The sequence below is a fragment of the Tympanuchus pallidicinctus genome, unplaced genomic scaffold (genome assembly GCF_026119805.1).
Source record: "Tympanuchus pallidicinctus isolate F22 unplaced genomic scaffold, pur_lepc_1.0 scaffold19, whole genome shotgun sequence".
Classification (NCBI taxonomy): domain Eukaryota; kingdom Metazoa; phylum Chordata; class Aves; order Galliformes; family Phasianidae; genus Tympanuchus; species Tympanuchus pallidicinctus.
In genome coordinates, this window is record NW_026294710.1 from 13372936 (window position 1) to 13383885 (window position 10950).

The following is a 10950-nucleotide window of genomic DNA, read 5'->3' on the forward strand; positions in this document are numbered from 1 at the left end:
TGCCCTTCTAATGCCCCCAAAGCATTGCCCATAAAACCTATAGTCCCAAACACTGTCTGAATGCTTTCCTCTCCATGGCTCCTTGCAGCTGCCCCTCCTAAGCATTGCTAAGTACAGCCCCCAGTGCTGTCTTACAGCTTTCCTATTCACAACCCTCAGCACTGCCCCACATCTTCCAACCCCACAGTCAGCCCTTCTATGACCCAAAGTGTCACTTCTAGCCCACAGTCCCTAGCACTGCCCCCTACAGCCTTCCACTCTACAGCTGCCCTTTTAATACCTCCAAAGTATTACTCCTACTCCCATACACAAAAACTCTGGCCTACAGTCTTCCTCCTCACATCCCCAAGCACTGCCTCTTGGCCTCCAATTGCACATCTGCTTTTCCTATGCCCCCAAAATATTGCTCATACTCCCACAGTCCCAATACTGCCCTAAAACCTTCCTCCTCACATCTCCCACTGCTAGCTCTCAGCCTCCAACTGCATACCTGCCTTTGTGCCCCCATAAAATTTCTCACACCCTCTTACACCCAAACACCATCCTACAGCTTTCCTCCCCACGGCCCCTAGAACTGCCCCATACCATAGCTGCTCTTCTAAAGCATTGCTCCTTATCCCATAGCCCTCAACACTGCCCTACGGCTTTCCTACTCACAGCCCTCAGAACAGGCCCACAGCTTCCAGCTCCACAGCTGCCCTTACTGTGATTTCAAAGTACTGTTCCTATCTCTACAGCCCTCAGCACTGCCCTACAGCCTCCAAACTCACAACTGCCCATCCTGTGACCAAAGTTTTGCTCCTAATCCTGTGGCCCTCATTACTACCTAACAGTTTCCCATCCCATGGCCCCCATTACTACCTTATAGCCTCCAACCACACATACCCTCTACCTGTGCCCCCAGACAATTACCCCTAGCCCTACAGCTCTCAACACTCCTTATGCTCTGATTCTTATAGCCCCCAGCATTGTCCTATAGCATCCAAACTCACAGCTGCTCCTCCTATGCTCTTAAGCATTGCTCCTACTCTCACACCTCCCAACACCACTGTACAGAATTCCGTCCCACAGCCCCCAGCACCACCCCTGAGCATCCAATCATTCCCCTCTACTCTGCTCTTGTAAGGCCCCATCCAGAGTACTGTGTCCAGTCTGGAGTCCCCAGTACAAGAAAGACAGGGAGCTGTTGGAGAGGGTCCAGAGCAGAGCCATGAAAATGATCAGGGGACTGGAGCACCTCCCCTACAAAGACAGGCTGAGGGAGTTGAGCTTGTTCAGCCTGGAGAAAAGAAGGCTGCTGGATGACCTCATTGCAGCCTTTCAATACCTAAAGGGAGCCTACAAATAGGAAGAGAATCAACTCTTGGAAAGGGTAGATAACTGCAGGACAAGGGGAAATGGTTTTAAGTTGAGGGAGGGAAGATTTAGGTTGGATGTTAGGGGGAAATTCTGTACAGAGAGAGTTGAGAGGTGCTGGAACAGGCTGCCCAGAGAGGCTGTGGATGCCCTGTCCCTAGAACTGTTCAAGGCCAGATTGGATGGGGCCCTGGGCAGCCTGGTCCAGTATTAAATGTGCAGGTTGGTGGCCCTGGCTGTGGCAGGGGGTTGGAGATCCACGATCCTTGAGGTCTCTTCCAACCTTCGCCATTCTGTGATTCTGTAATCACACATCTGCCTCTCACATAAGCCTACTGTTACAGCCCCCCACATTGCTTTCCTTCCAACCGCCCTCAGCAGTGCCCCACAGCCTCTGAGCCAAGAGCTGCCCTTTCTACACCCCCAAAGAACTGCTTTAATTCCCACAGCTCCCAACACCCTACAGCCTCTAAACCCAGAGCTGCCTTTCCTGTGACCCCACAGTGCTGCTACTAGCCCTATAGCCCCCATCATCGCCCTGCGGCCTCCCACCCCACATCCCAACGCCTGCAAAGTATCTCTCCTACACCCGCACGCTCTCACTCACAGAGCTCGCAGTAGCGGTGGCAGCCCCGGCCCAATCCCTGCAGGTACCGCTGCAGCACATCAGTGAGGAGATCGCAGGCCGAAACCTGCACCGAATCCCAGCCCAACGCCTGACAGATCTGCGCCACCGACACCCGCAGCAGCCACCGCGAGTACGTCTCGCACATGCCGGCTGGGCTCGGCTCCGCTTCGCCCGCGCCCGCCCTGGGCCGGGAGGGCCGCGGGAGGCTCACGCAGGGCCCGCCGCCGCCGCCGCCATCTTGGCGCCGCGCTTCGCCCCGCCCAGCGCCAGGCAACGGCGCTCGAACGCCGATCGCATCGAGCGGAGCCGCCGCGGGGACGGCGGGGCGGGGCGGGGCGCTGAGCTGTCCTCAGAGCGGGCGGTTGTGGAGGGGGCTTCCTTGGGAGGTGCGCTGTAAGGCCGCCGTGTTCCTCCTCCTCGTTGCTCGCGTGCAGACTCGCTACACGGAGCACCACGAGGCACAGCTGTCGCTAACGCTGCATCCCGTTAAATTTAGAGCAACTCCCCGCACTTATGTGCAAGCTGCAGCATTCCCGTGCTGTGAGGAACGCGGATCTGAGAGGAAGCCGATGGAGAGAATCCTTTGATAGCAAAGAGGCTTCTCAAGGGCAGGGGAAGGAGCTTGATTTAAGGCACTTGAAAACAAAACTGATTTTAGACTGGTAGAGGATATTACTCCCTTGAAGAAAAAAAAAAAGTTGATTTATTAGATTACATTCCTCCCCTTTCCAATTTCAGTACTTCCTCCAGTGCCAGAGCCTGCAGTAGGAAGTGAGCAAAACGCCCCAGGATGAGCTAAATAAATTCAAGGTGAGTTTGGGGATCTTTTGAGGAGTAGGACCTTGCATGGGTACCTCTGTGCAGGCAAGGATATGAATAACTGCACGTAAGACTAAGATTGCCTTGGTAACCATGTTAAAAACACCATCTTTGGGAACAGAGAGCAAAATTGGAAGAAGTGCGTATGGATATTTGGAGGATCCAGAAACAGAAATGATGGTTATTTAGTGGTGCAGCAGGCAGAGAGGAGCAACACGTCATGCACTAATGGGTGTATGTACGCCAGTCATGCAACTGCCATGCTGTAATTCAGTCATTGTGTGTAACTGGAAAGAGGACAGAACTAAGTAAGAGTGGTGTTTTATTAGAAGTTGGTTAGTTGACTAGTTAGCTTCTTGATTTATTAGGTGATCAGTAGAGTGCTGATTAGTCAATCAACAGTCCAGTCTTTTGGATCAGTCCCATCCAAAGCCTGCTGCAGAGCAGGGAGCTGGACCCATGGCAACATCCTGCAATTCGTGTGTTCTTTACTCACTCTTTTTACTCCATTGACAAGCTCTTAGGAATGCTGGCCTCCAAATCTTAGAAACATTTGAGTATTCTAAAAACCTGCAAATACACAGGCCCTTTTTGTAACTGTATTATCATTAACAAAATTAAGGTTCAAGAACTTGGAAATAACTTCCCTGTAGGCATGCTATTCCTTAGATTCCCCAAAGAAGTATTTAATGTATCATTAGTGCAGAAACTTTGATGTGAGCAATTGCTGTATCTGCCACAGCAACTCCAAAGTCAGAGAACATTAGGGCCAAAGCATCTGAATTTCTGTAAAATCCAGTGCTTGATTTAAGTGTTCTAAATAAAATTGTGCTTAAGGAATTTCAGGCTCATGGCTGCGAATGAGGAATAGCACTGATTCAGCAGCACTTGATGCTTATGTTTCCAGGCTAGCTGACTTAGGCATACAACTCAAATCAAGAGCAGCTTGAGTAAGCAGGGGGCTGCTTATACCTGTCTCGAGGGTCAAACTCACAGATGGCTTTGATGTTTATTGCCATATCCATTTTCTTTCCATTTCTGTCTTGTTCATTTTGGAATGCAAACTTCTAGAAACAGTCGTAGTGTTGTGTTCAAGTAAGGTAGATAAGCGTTCCGACTGCATGATTGAGAAAGATTATTCTCCATTCTCCTCTTCAGCACACAGGACAACATATGCAACAAACCACCACTTTTAAACAGTGATAACACAACGAAGACAGAATATCTTTCACTCTTCAAAAGAAGCTCCTGCTGGCATGCTTTCTGTGCCAGGAATTATACAATTCAGAGCACAGCCTTAAAAACAACCTACATTTCAAAGAGTAACCAAGTCAAACCCAGATGTATCGACAACCAACAACGTGTTTCATGAAGGAGTTTATTGTAAGAATGTACAGATATTTCTGGGGCTTTGCCACTTCTTCACAAAATAGCAGAGCAGTCTTATTAATGAACACAGGCAAGTTCAATCATACGCTCAGAATTATTCTTCACCTGTAAGGAAAATTGAAGCAAATTAAAATCTTTCAATCAATGCTTCTTTTTAAAATGCATCACCTCTGATTTTAAGTGCTTTAACAATTCATTCTTCCCTACTCCCTCCTCCCCTCCAACTCTCTCTCAAGACTACTTTTATCTGAAACTTTAAATGCTTATTTTGTTACAAATCTCTTTTCAGGTGTAGTGTTTTACAAATAGACATTTTTAAGGTCACAGCCCAATGCCAGGGCACTACGAAAAAATGAAGCAATACTTTCAAATGCATCCAGTAACTCAGAGAATAAAAAACCCACAGAAAACTGTCAAATGCAGATGGACTCTATCACGGACATATTTTGTTTAAGATTTACTGGTGCTTGAATCTGTCCAAACAGAAAGCAATAGCCATTTCCTAGATGTGGGAAGAAGAAATTGTGTCTGACCACTATTGCTGAGTTCCGACTTCCTCATCTGATTTCAAGACTGCACTTAAAAACGGATGCATACAGACAATCTAGTTTCTATTCCATAACTTTACCTCTTGGATTTGGCCAAACCTCTTTTGCTGATTAGTCCCTGGTTAAGATGTTATGAGGAAAAAAAACAGAACAAGCAGGTTAAGAAGTAACTCATGCAAATTAAGGCAAAACTATGCACGTATTTGTAACTGCATTGTGAGGAGCATAATACAGCTCATAACTGCAACGTGTTATGTATTGCAGACATTTTGTAAATGTACAGAATAGTATCACACATATTTACATCTTTGAGTACAGCATTTTTAACTGTTAGATGGAATGCACATTATCTACATGAGGTTACAAATTGTGGTCTAAGCCCACACATTTTGTAACCTACAGAACACACAGTTGCAAAACTTCATTCTCAGGAAACGAAGCAATACACTCAGCTTCAACATTTATCATACATATTTCCAGAATCCATTGATGCCAGCTATATTTCTCCTTTCAACCCCAAACTCCTGCACACTATCACAGACTGATTTCTGCAAAGGCATTTCAGTCACCAGAATTGCTCTCTCCGCATCCAAAACTGTTCTACAGCAATGAAGTGGGCTGTTTGAGCAGAGTATGAAGAACCCGGGTAAAAGGAGCAGATGGGATATCTACTCAAAACAAATAAGGAGAAAACACTCTCCCTGCTCAGTCAAGGGCATGTGTCAAAGCTGAGGATATAATCAATCAGTTTTTAAAGAATATCTGGTCAAACTTCACACTTGTTAGTAAACTGCCACAAACTAAAAAAGGATGGGAGACATGCCATGGATTGTCCTGCTCCATGCCTTAACGTTCCCCATTAACCTGCCTGAAGGAGGGCACAAGCATTACACGACATTGCAACCACTCCTGTTTCATGTGTATACAGGTACTCACAGAGCAGCAGCACCAGAGATGATCTCAATAAGCTCCTTAGTAATAACAGCTTGACGGGTACGGTTGAATGTCAAAGTCAGTTTGTCAATCATCTCAGCTAGGGAAAAATTAAAGTTGGAATTTAAGCATACAATGAGCATTCAAATACAAGTAAAGGAAGTTCTACGAAGAGAATACCACACAGACTTGTGGATCCATGTGAATGATCAAGCAGCTTACTGCACTTTTCAGTTTTCCCTACAGATAATACTACTGACAATCTAAGAAGAAGATAATTTAGCTTGAGGCATCAGAATTAAGCATCTGAAAAACAGCCAGACTAGTAAATACCATGGGTAGAACGTTATTCATTTTTAAATTCCAGTAATGTTTCTTGCACTGTTAATGTCCCTCAATAACCACAGTATTTCCTTCAAGTTCTGTTCTGGCAAATGGAGCCATTTTTCACTTAATATTTTTTAATGGAGACTTTATCACTACATTCAAGATACAGGGATCAGCAGAGACCCACACTTACAGTTCCAGGTAACCCTACTGCATAGCACATAAGCTTCATTCAGCCACCAGCATTTTTTATGCATCACTATCTTCTTGAAACTGAAGTCGTATCACTATGCCACTTTAAACACTATTAGCCCACCAATACCAACCATGTATTCACTGCAGTGCACTCAGTTTGGACACTTTACAAGGTATATTAGCATATTCTCAGCTTGCAAGAAATCAAAATCTGCAGACCAACAACAAGAGAGACATCAGTAGTTGAAATCCTAGAAAATCCAGAGTAGACTTACAAGCATTTTTGCTTGCATTGTCCATAGCAGTCATCCTAGCGCTCTGCTCACTGGTGGTAGATTCTTTCAGGGAGTAGTACAGAATATTTGCTAGTGTAAATTCCTGGTAGTTTCTCAGCACATCAGCATCAATGTCATCGTAGATGCTCAGGCTTTCTGAAAAATATGAATGAGCAGAGTCAGAACTGCAGGCTGAACTAATTCTAACCATACAATGTCATATAGAAAACAGTAAGTTACTTTTTTTTCCGCACTTAGTACATGGTGACAAATCCCTCCATGCTGCCTTAGGAGCACTATCATAAAATGTTAAATACCAGAGAGATAATGTATTTTGTGTGTTTTAATTAAGTTTAAAGACTAGGAAATTCAGATCCTGACCAGGGCCAAAGGCATTATTGATATATTTAATGCTGCTGTACAATGCTGCACAAACTACCTGCAGTGCTTTTATTAAGAAGAAGCCACTCATTGCTGAAAACATCAGAAGCAACAATTTTGCACAGGCATAATTCTTGACTGAGAGAAAAGCTCAAAATGAGTACAAGCTCTCCTTCCCCACAGCCCCACAATGCGTCAGCTCTGGACTACATCTTTTAAACTTGTGATACACACACAATAATGACAATATCATATTCCCAGATGCAGAATATCTTCCCTGTGATTTATTACTTCACCTATCTACTGTTTTCTAGTTCACTGCTTACCAGAACCAGCAACTGTTTCAAAAGAGTAGATAGGTTTTTCATCAGTCTTGTAGGAGATGACAGATCTGAATAAGAAATAGCATAATAGTGTTGGTTTGACTGAAGAACCTAAATTGAGCACTTAATAGCAAATTAGAACACCGACAACTTCTGGCCTTCCAATTCCTCCAAGTCTCGTTATGCTCCTCATGAAGAGATATCAAATACCCTAAGGATATAATAATGTACTGACTGTAAATACAACAGCACACACTATAGAAAGCAAGCTTAGAAACACCACAGAAAAAGAATTTCAACCATATCTATTAAAAATACCCACAGCAAACATGTTCTTCACATATAATAAGAAAATGGACTGACTTTTCAAGAAAATCTGAACACAGACTCAGTTTTCACATTTTACTTAATTCAACCAATATGCTGTTTTCAAATCTTCTATTCAACATCTCCCTAGTGCAGCTTCAGTTTAATCTTACCTGAACCGATTGTAGATGACAGAGCCTTCATCAAATTCATACCCAGAGTTTAATAACTCTGAAGCAATGATTGAAGCATCTCCAAAGCTAGGAGGTCTCCGCCCCACTTCTTTGAATGTCATCAGGAGGTAATTGCCATGCGTCCTGCAGTAACGTGAAATCTGTGTCAGCAGCAAGTTGGTGCTCTAATGTACAACTATGTGGCACCAAGAGGCAAGCAGCAGCAGTAACTGCTAGTGTTCAAGAACAAAGCATTTCGCTGAACTAGAATCTTGGAGAAACTTTAACCTCAGTTAAATTATGATACACCAGAACTCCAGAATGACAAAAGGAGAGGTGGTGTTTTTTTTGTTTGTTTTTGTTTTTGTTTTTTTTTTTGTTTTGTTTTACCTTTGAAGTAGGCCTCTAATCTTGTCGCCTACACCAACCACCATCACTTCCTTCCCTGCACTGGAGAGGTTGGCAATTTCATTCTTCAAGGTTTTAGCAATAGATGTATGGATGGCACCACACAGACCTCGATCAGAGGACACACCGATAAGGAGGTGCTTCTTTTTGTCCTCGGGTGCCTTAATTTCTGCTTTCTCATACAGTGCTGAGGAAAAAAAAACAACAAAACAAGATGGGCAAGATATTCAAGGGTGCCAGGAAGCAAATTTGTCCTATCAAAACATCTTTGACTAACTTCAAATTCAATAAATCATTTCCAAAGGGTTTCAAATCACAGCCAGATGAATTTTTATCCCCCTCACAATCATTCAAGTTTGCAGGCTAGCTGACCAGAAGTGATAAAGAAGTAATTCCAAGCCACCTGCATCTCTGCATCAGGTATTATAATGAACTTCAACTAAATAATGACACTGACTGCAAGTGCAGTGTTTGAGAAGCATGTGCAGTTCAAGCATTTCAAAGAAGGTTTGGCAGCATCTTTAAACATTACTACCTCACGCCACAGAAATCCAACAGTTTCATGAATAACAGAAAGAAACAGGTCAAAATTGATGTTGCTTTTATGTTTAAAACTACATCCATGCAACCACAAGAAACTAAAGAAAAAATATCAGACACGATAATTAATTTCACATCAGCACTCTTATAAGTAACTTTTCATCAACTACTTATTAGGAATACTCAAGGTTAACAGTGGCCCAGGGATACAAATTCTTGTGAAAAAAATATGCTAAGAGGTTAGAAGTCAACACCATAAAAGCATCCCTCCTTTATTTCCACACCACACAGTGCAAGAGCCTTCGCTCACCCAGTGCTCCTGTTCCATACACTCTAGCAGGCTTCAGCTCCCTCTCAGCTCTTGCATACTTTGCTGCAGAAACCATCTTCATGGACTTCGTAATTTTCTGAATGTTCTTGATGGACTTCAAACGCCTGGTAACTAACAAGGGTAAAAGCTGAAGGTCAAAATTGGGCTATATTGGGCACAAAAGGGTGAAAACAAGAATAAGACATAAGCAACAGCTATACAGAAATCTCTCCTGAAGTTCCTCAAGGAAGATATAAATAAGCAAGTCATGCACAGCATCACAGATGTAAGATATGCTGTTAGTACTAACACCAGCAAAACTGTACACGTATATCTTTACAATAACCCAAATGCATCTTTACAATATATTTTTCTCACCATGAATTTTATTTAATATTTAACTCAACATAAGATCCATTTGCTATTCTCTTCCCTACTATTCTACTATTTTCTTCTACTTATTTCTCGAATATATAATTTGAGGTATATTGTCAGCTTTTCCTGGATGAAAAAGGAAGGAAAAGCAAAACATAACAAAACCAGTCCTAGTGCTATAGACAAAATAAATGTTGTCCTCTGTTTAGGCTGTGTCCCAAAAATACTAATGCAAAAAGGAAAAAAAACAGGTGCCCTAACAACAAACACAAGCACAAGACAGTATTCCTGCATTAGAACCCTTTAGTAATTACTTAAAGAAGCAACATCAAAGCAGAACCATTCAGTTAAACTTTTTATTCTCCAGTGCTGGGTAAATACAAGAAACTAAGAGCAATCTAAGTTCATTTTTAAATGAACAAAAAATCTGTTTCTGTTTCAGCACACTTGATGAAGTTAATTTTAAAACATTTGAACAGGGTTTGGTTTGCTTACATGGCATCAAAGAATCAAACAACTTGAAGAAACGCTTTTTATCAATCAGAAAACCACAGAATGACCATGGTAGGAAGGGACCTCAAGGATCATGAAGCTCCAATCCCCCTGCCACAGCCAGGGCCACCAGTCTCCACATTTAATACCAGACCAGGCTGCCCAGGGCCCCATCCAGTCTGGCCTTGAACACCTCCAGGGACAGGGCAGCCACAACCTCTCTGGGCAGCCTGTTCCAACACCTCACCACTCTCATAGTAAAGAATTTGCCCCAAAGGGGAGAATTTTATGAAGGACACTTGTTTCATACAAGTGCCAGAGGCTCATACGGCAGCGTTACACTCCACAACAATCACTTCATCCAACAGAAGCCAAGCGAAATCATGCTTAAACCCAACGCTTCCATACATTCCCCTTCTGTAAAAAGCAGACAAAAGCACACTTACTGTCTTTCAGAGTTGCCATGTTCCTGACTTGGCCCCTGGAAGCGAAAGCAGGAGAAATTAGGAGAGATCATCAGCTCTCCAGCAAACAAACACCAGTCAAGGTCAGATCTCTTCAGAGAGATGAACACATAGGAACACCCATTTCTTAGCAAGGACACTTCACACCAGGCCTTGTAACAAAGCTTTCACACTCCCCCTTGTGCCCGTGTGCCTGACAAATACAGGGAAAACAAAGCAGGGCATCAGAAGGGCAAGATCCCTAGAAGAACACAGTTGTTTTTTTTCTTTTCTTTTTAGACGATTAAAACAAGGAAGCAGCGGGGCTCCCAGCACCCAGCAGGACGTCCTTGCAGCGCCAGCCACCCGCACGGCTCTCCGCTCCCTCACCCGCTCAGCCCCGAACGCCACACAGCGCCCTTCCCCTCAGCGCCCATCGCCACCTCCAACCATCCTGACCGCTCAGCCTCGGGCCCGCAAAGCGGAAAAGGACGGAGAGCCCTCCACCTCACCGCCTCCCCCCGCTCCTCCACGAACGGAGGCCCCCAACCCCTCTCAGGCACGACCCGGCACAGCCCCAGCCCGCTCGGGGCTCCGTCCGTTACCATTGCGGCTGGTACAGTAGGACGGCGGAGCCCCGCGCGAACATGGCGGCGCCTGCAGCACAGCTCCGCTGAAGGTCAGCGCGCCCGCCCCGCGCATGCGCGCGGCGCCACGGGGATTGCTTCC

General features: G+C 44.5%; 2 protein-coding genes across 4 annotated transcripts in view; both read right to left on the minus strand.

Moving 5' to 3' along the window:
• The window catches only part of TAF3 (TATA-box binding protein associated factor 3), a 113505-nt gene extending 111271 nt beyond the window's left edge, over window positions 1-2234 (minus strand). The window contains exon 1 of the mRNA XM_052680969.1: window positions 1964-2234. Coding sequence (XP_052536929.1) covers window positions 1964-2129 — 166 coding nt within the window. The 5' untranslated portion in view covers window positions 2130-2234. The remainder of the gene's footprint in view (window positions 1-1963) is intronic.
• Window positions 2235-4161: 1927 nt separating this feature from the next.
• Window positions 4162-10949, minus strand: ATP5F1C (ATP synthase F1 subunit gamma). Of its 3 annotated transcripts, XM_052680994.1 has the most exons (10): window positions 10827-10949; window positions 10225-10259; window positions 8912-9043; window positions 8044-8248; window positions 7654-7797; window positions 7178-7242; window positions 6471-6626; window positions 5677-5773; window positions 4821-4858; window positions 4162-4297 (listed from the first exon to the last, which is right to left on the minus strand). In XM_052680994.1, the coding sequence occupies exons 1-9, from the start codon at window positions 10868-10870 to the stop codon at window positions 4852-4854; spliced, it is 885 nt and encodes a 294-aa protein (XP_052536954.1). In that variant the 5' UTR covers window positions 10871-10949; the 3' UTR covers window positions 4162-4297; window positions 4821-4851. The 3 variants fall into 3 exon arrangements, with proteins under 3 accessions (XP_052536954.1, XP_052536955.1, XP_052536956.1); XM_052680995.1 differs by lacking the exon at window positions 4821-4858; XM_052680996.1 differs by lacking the exons at window positions 4162-4297; window positions 4821-4858 and having other exon boundaries at window positions 5673-5773.
• Window position 10950: the final 1 nt, after the last annotated feature.

Coding starts and splice junctions, on each gene's coding strand:
- ATP5F1C (XM_052680994.1), bottom strand. CDS start 10,870: ATGTTCGCGCGGGGCTCCGCCGTCCTACTGTACCAGCCGCAATG. Junction 10,260..10,826: donor CTACTGTACCAGCCGCAATG/GTAACGGACGGA, acceptor TTTCGCTTCCAG/GGGCCAAGTCAGGAACATGG. Junction 7,243..7,653: donor GTCATCTACAATCGGTTCAG/GTAAGATTAAAC, acceptor TTTCTTATTCAG/ATCTGTCATCTCCTACAAGA.